The sequence below is a fragment of the Oryzias melastigma genome, linkage group LG17 (assembly GCF_002922805.2).
Source record: "Oryzias melastigma strain HK-1 linkage group LG17, ASM292280v2, whole genome shotgun sequence".
In the NCBI taxonomy this organism is placed as follows: Eukaryota; Metazoa; Chordata; class Actinopteri; order Beloniformes; family Adrianichthyidae; genus Oryzias; species Oryzias melastigma.
Genome location: NC_050528.1, coordinates 2,587,991 through 2,593,618, shown reverse-complemented (window position 1 = coordinate 2,593,618; position 5,628 = coordinate 2,587,991). Strand labels below are relative to the sequence as shown.

The window sequence follows — 5,628 nt, the reverse complement described above, 5'->3', positions numbered from 1 at the left end:
GATCCAGTGATATAAATATCAGAGCAATCTACCTAATTTGAACTTTTTTGTCACCAAGATAGGCTAGTTGGGCTGCGTGTGCCGTCCACATAGGCAGGTGGGGGAGGGAACACCATGCAAAACGATGCTTAAAAAAAATAAATAAAACATCGCTCAAAGTCTAGAGTATCTAGTTTAACGTTATATAGGCCCTCTAAAAATGTGGATGATTTGGTTGATTTAGGAGCAGTTGACGTTTGCTCTGGTTACTGTTGTAATGTCCCTTCATCCGATATTTTAAAGTGAATTTTTAGATTAGTAATCTAGCGTTATTTGGTTACAGTGTCGGTTAATTTTGAATCGTAGTTTGTCTCCTTGAAGCTAGCAATCTGTGTTTTGTAAATATGGGCTATATAAAAAATGAATATGTACAAATGCAAAGACACATTATTTCATATTATTTTTGTTTTATTTTTACTAATGAATAATAATTAAAGGCAGATCATGAATCAGCACCATATATTGTAAGGTGTGTTGTGCGGTGCCTCAAATTTTTGTTCCATGTGCCCTTTTTTTAACTTTGAGCACCTGCCCCTCCAAATGTCTCTGCACGGCCCTGAGCTGCACATTTTCAGGCACAATGATCGCCAGCGCCAGGCTGTGCGGCAAAGTCGTAACCAAAACAACATTTGTTTTAGCAGTAAATGCCTTCTTAAATGATATTCATTGCAAAATAAAACAATGTCCAACACTTCATTGGCTGTATGCGAGAACTGGAGCCAGCGAGTGTGACATCATAGAAAATGGTTTACCTCTGGCTCCAACCAAATGAAGTCGACTCACATTTTCTCTTACGATACGGACAGACGTCGATAAGCAGCGACTGATCCGAGTCGGTCTGAGTCAGCGTTTCCATGGCAACCACTCTGGCCACTCAGGAGTCAGCTTGTTGGACCCCAATTACTACAAAGAGACAAAATCTATTAATGGAATACAGGCTCCACCTACTTCCATTAAGGCATCTGGTTGGTCAGTTTATAACTTGAACTTCAAGAAAAAAAAGAGAATTATTAAGAAGATGTTTAAAAGGGGCTGCACGGTGGTGCAGTGGTTAGCGCTCTTGCCTCACAGCGAGAAGGCCCCGGTTCGACTCCCGGCTGGGACCTTTCTGTGTGGAGTTTGCATGTTCTCCCCGTGCATGCGTGGGTTTTCACCGGGGACTCCGGCTTCCTCCCACCGTCCAAAAACATGCTTCATAGGTTCATTGGTGACTCTAAATTGCCCCTAGGTGTGAATGTGTTTGTGATTGAGGCCCTGAGACAGACTGGCGACCTGTCCAGGGTGGACCTTGCCTTCGCCCATCAGTAGCCGGGATAGGCTCCGGCACCCCGCGACCCCGAAAGGGACAAAGCGGTCTGGAAGAGGAATGAATGAATGAATGTTAAAAAGGAATCAGATCCAGAATGATCATTATAACCAATAGAATGACTGATTACAGCTGTTTGTTCCTCTCTCTCTCTTTGGAGCCACTTGCTTTTTGGACACCAGGGGGCGGGGCCACTCAGTCCAGATTGTCTGAATGTCCCATTCTAGTTACCACCTGGTGCACTTTATAGTGCGTTCACTTTTGTGTAGTGTTGTTTAAACCAGCGGTCCCCAATCTTTCTCCTGTGAGGGCCACATAACTGTTTCCTTTCTGATGGGGGCGGGGCCTGTTTGTAGGCTAACAGCATGAGTGTGACAATCACAGCCTAAACGTTTAAGTCTTCCCAGAAAGCCACTCAGCCAAATGTTCAAAAGTTCTTCTGTGTAATTTTCACAGAAGTACGGAAGCCGAAAACGCGAAAACGGCCTGCCTTACTTTTTTTTTTTTTGATTGTTTTCTCGTGATAACGAAATAATATGTCGTTATTACGAGAAAGCAAAGTTTGTTTTCTCCTTATAACGAGATAATCAAGAACGGAGAATGAAGCGTCTCCCTCCATCTCTCAGAGACACGGAGACTTCACCTGATTGAAAACACTCCACAAAAGTTGTTTTTAGTCCATTTTTATTTATAAGTGGATCTATGCTCTTTAAACGTCTTAATCCAGTCTCATGCACCAGGCCCTCCCTTAGTTTCCCCCAAAACTCTGAACAAACATCGATAGACAGAGAGCTGAAGGGCGTGTCTGCATGGTGCGTTCACTGAGATCCGGACATCAGCAGCACAACAAAGCAGTTTATCAGAGAGAACGTTGAATATCAGCAATGATCCATATATAATCAATTAATTAAATGGTGTCGCATTTTTTTTCTAAAAAACTGCTTTGTTTCCCCGAGGTTACATAAAAATGACAAAACCATAGTAGCGGATTGAGTTGGGCTGAGTGGCTCTTTTGGTGTGCTAATGTCCGGAGTTCATTGAACACATCCTGCGGAGATTCTTGTCAGCGCTGTGATCTGTGGGAAATAAGGGATGAGGGCTGGTGGATAAGACGGATTGAAGGCGTTTGAGGAGTGTAGACCCACTAATAAAATAATAAAAGAAAATAGACTAAAAACAACTTTTCTGGAGTGTCCTTCTGCTGTTTTACTTGTTAACTACAACATAAATAGACTTAAAGCTGAAGTTTTTTCTTCTCCGTACGGAAAGGGAGTGTGGGACTCTTCCTTCTTCATTATTAATTATCTCGTTATCACGAGAAAACGATAAAAAAAAAGAAGTAACGCAGGCCGTTTTCGGCTTCCGTACAGAAGAAAACAGTAAAACATTAAACCAACCGTCGCCTGTCGTAGTTCAGACTGCAGAAAAATGGAATAAAAAGTCACGTTCTACGTGGGTCTCAATCAGCCAGATTGTGAAAATAAAATCATTTGATCATTAAGCTCATGAGGACTTGGAAGAAGAAAAAAAACGTTTCTTTTTATTCCAAGTTTTCATCATCAGAGGAGAAAACTGTGAGAACCGCGTCAAACAGCGACCGTCCTGTCTGCCTCTGCGGGGTCAGAGAGTCTGAGGGACACGTAACACCTTTTGACCTCTTCGGCTTGCCATACCTCCGCGCTGAGGCGCTCCAGTCCTCTGAGCGCGCGCGCGCCTCGTCACTCTGCCTCGCGACTCTCCCCTCGCGCTGACGGATCGAACCCGAGCCCCGCCATGGATCTGGACCCGGTCGTGCTCCTTCCCGCCCTCCTCTTCACCGTGGTCGCCCTGTATGTGGCCTCCTCTCTGCTCCGGAGGAGCGGCGACTCCTCCGCCGGGACCAAGAAGCCCAAAGCCGGCTCCAGAGACGGCGTCCCCCCGTCCAGAGCGCTGGGAGAGGCGGTCCGGACCGAACCGGCCGCCCGGGACCACCCGGAGCTCCAGGTAAACACGTGGAGTCTGTCAGAACCTCCAGAACCTTGAAAGACAAAGAATGAGTCAAAAAAACAAAAGTTTTTATTCCAATAGAAGAAAAGCATCAAAGTTAAACTTTCAAAGATGAAAGTCTGAACTTTCTTCAGTCATGTTCTCCTCAAATTCTTGTTTAAATTCTGGTTCCGGTTCCACTGATTTATTGTTCTGAAAGCAGCAGAACTTCTATTTCCGTACAGATCAGGTTTCAGTCTGAACTTCCTTTCTGTGATGGACTCAGAACTTTTAGAAGGTTCTTCCTCTGGACTCATTGGGTTTGAGGAACCATCAGAACTTTATGGATCAACTGAGTGAAAGCCGATCGGATCCGTTTGATTGATCATCAGTTTGACGGATCGGTTTGGTTGCTCTAGAACCTTTGGTCTGAACTTGGACCGGACATCACCGGCCGGTCAGGATGTTCTGGAGGTTCTACAGTCAGCGGTTCTGAAGGTAGAGCTGGTGTTTGGGTTTGGTGTGGTCCGTTCTGGTTCTGACCTTTTCCCGCTCTGAGGCCTGTACAGAATGTGCCCCCGTTTGGATTTGGTGTCAAACCTCTATTTAAGGAGTCCATGCTGCTGCGAGGCAGAAACGTCTGACAGCCGGGCCCTCTGGACTCAACAGAACCGCCCCAGGGTCCCTGCAGAGACGGAACCCAATACGGCGGGTTCTGCCCAGGAGAACCGGGTCTCTGGAAAACTGTTAAAGTTTGATTTCAGGTCATTTCCAAACATCATAGAGGACTTTCTTCACTACATTACCCATGATCCTCCGCTGACAGAGCCCCCCCCCAGCTGTGTGTCTGTCCGATAAGCCGTCTGTCTGCTGCCTCTGATAAGGAACAGAACCTCCCGCCTGTTTACTCGGGTCGCTCAAGGACAGAAACGTTTTCCTGTTTGTTATTGTTTACAAACGATTGTTACTCCATCATATATGTATCTAAATATTTGTGGTGTTCTTGAGAACATCTGCTCATAAATCTCTAACATTCTGTGTGTTCATCACGGCGCCCCCGGTGGCCGCTGTAGGAAGCCCCGCCCCCAGCAGCTGTCTGTTCTGCTCATAAAGGCCTTCTGTGCGGCTCACACTGAGGCTGTTGTTCAGGGGGGGCAGTGGGGGGGTGAGCTCAGCAAACATGTTACAGGGTTCTGCTGGACGGTTCTGCTGGACGGTTCTGGTGGACCTGCTGGTCAACAGCTGCTCAGAACTCTTCAGCCGGCTGCTGTCGTTGCCACGGTTTTGCTCTCAGTTGTTGTAGTCCTGTTACCGTGGCAACAGAACCGGCGAGGTTAGCTGCCGCCGCCACAGACGGTTCCTGGTGGATCCGGTCCGTATCGGTTCCAAAGCCTCTAAAGAGACTTGAACCTTTGGCCCCGCCCTCACAGAGAACGTCAGACGGAGTTTGATGGAGGTTTCTTGTGGTCGTTAGACGGCGTTACCATGACGACCGCCAAATAGACAGAACCGTAGGTGAAGCAGAACTGCACCACATATGGATCAGAACCAAAGATTTAGCCTCTGAACTCTGTCTGCTCATTGGAGGCAGCAAGCTCCTCCCCTTCCTCAATGGACCCTTTGACCTGCTCTGGTTGATGAAGATGATCCGGTTTATTATGTTCTGATGGACAGCAGAGAATGTCGGTCTGAGAGGGAAACTAAAGCGGGTCAGAACCACCAGAATGGTTCTGGTGGTTCCATGAAGGCCGGCTGCAGCTTCATGTTCTGCTCTCTGATCATGACGTCATCAAAGCGGTTCCTGCAACACTGCTGCTCTGTGAGGGAGTGATGCCGGAACCAGAACCTGCATGAAGGCTCTAGCAGACCCCCCCCGCCTCTGCAGAGCCTCTTCTCCATATATGGTCATGTGAGCGTCCCGCCGCTCCAACAGGAACCAGAGGAGTTCCTCTGAGCACAACCAGAACCACAGCGGTCAGACCTGCAGCAGGAGGTCCAACAGCCCGGCTCTGGTTCTGACTCAAGTCCTAAGAGTTCTACAGATATGTCAGAACTGATCAGAACCGGACCTCCCCCCACACATCAGCCTTCAACAACCGGGCTGGATGAAGTTCTGACCACAGCATCTTCATCACTGCACGCTTTGTGTGTTCTGATCAAACCGGGTCGCTGCTACACGGCGGTTTTGTTTGGATCAATCACAGTTTCCAGGTAAAATCCTGATCTTTCCCCAGGTTCCTCTCGGCGCCGCTGACCCGCTTTAAGGCGCCGCTGACTCACTAAGCGGTTGCTGACCTGCTTGTGGTGGCAGACGGTTT

General features: G+C 47.7%; 2 protein-coding genes across 11 annotated transcripts in view; one reads left to right on the top strand and one right to left on the bottom strand.

Moving 5' to 3' along the window:
* The window catches only part of LOC112139436 (methyltransferase-like protein 23), a 12,545-nt gene extending 9,391 nt beyond the window's left edge, over positions 1 to 3,154 (bottom strand). Inside the window, exons 1-2 of one of the 2 annotated variants that reach the window (XM_024262244.2) lie at positions 3,019 to 3,137; positions 823 to 942 (exon numbers count right to left, since the gene is read on the bottom strand). The gene's annotated coding sequence lies outside the window, so the exon portion shown is untranslated. Of the gene's footprint in view, positions 1 to 822; positions 943 to 3,018 lie in introns of both variants that reach the window. The other variant, XM_036216342.1, reaches the window with a different exon arrangement.
* si:ch73-366l1.5 (FILIA-N KH-like domain-containing protein) overlaps positions 3,086 to 5,628 on the top strand; it is an 11,889-nt gene continuing 9,346 nt past the window's right edge. For all 9 annotated transcript variants that reach the window (XR_004949473.1, XR_004949475.1, XR_004949474.1 and 6 more), the window contains exon 1: positions 3,086 to 3,328. Coding sequence is in view for 6 of the 9 variants with exons in the window: in XM_024262229.2 (XP_024117997.1) it covers positions 3,119 to 3,328 (210 nt within the window). In the remaining 3 variants the exon portion in view is untranslated. The remainder of the gene's footprint in view (positions 3,329 to 5,628) is intronic.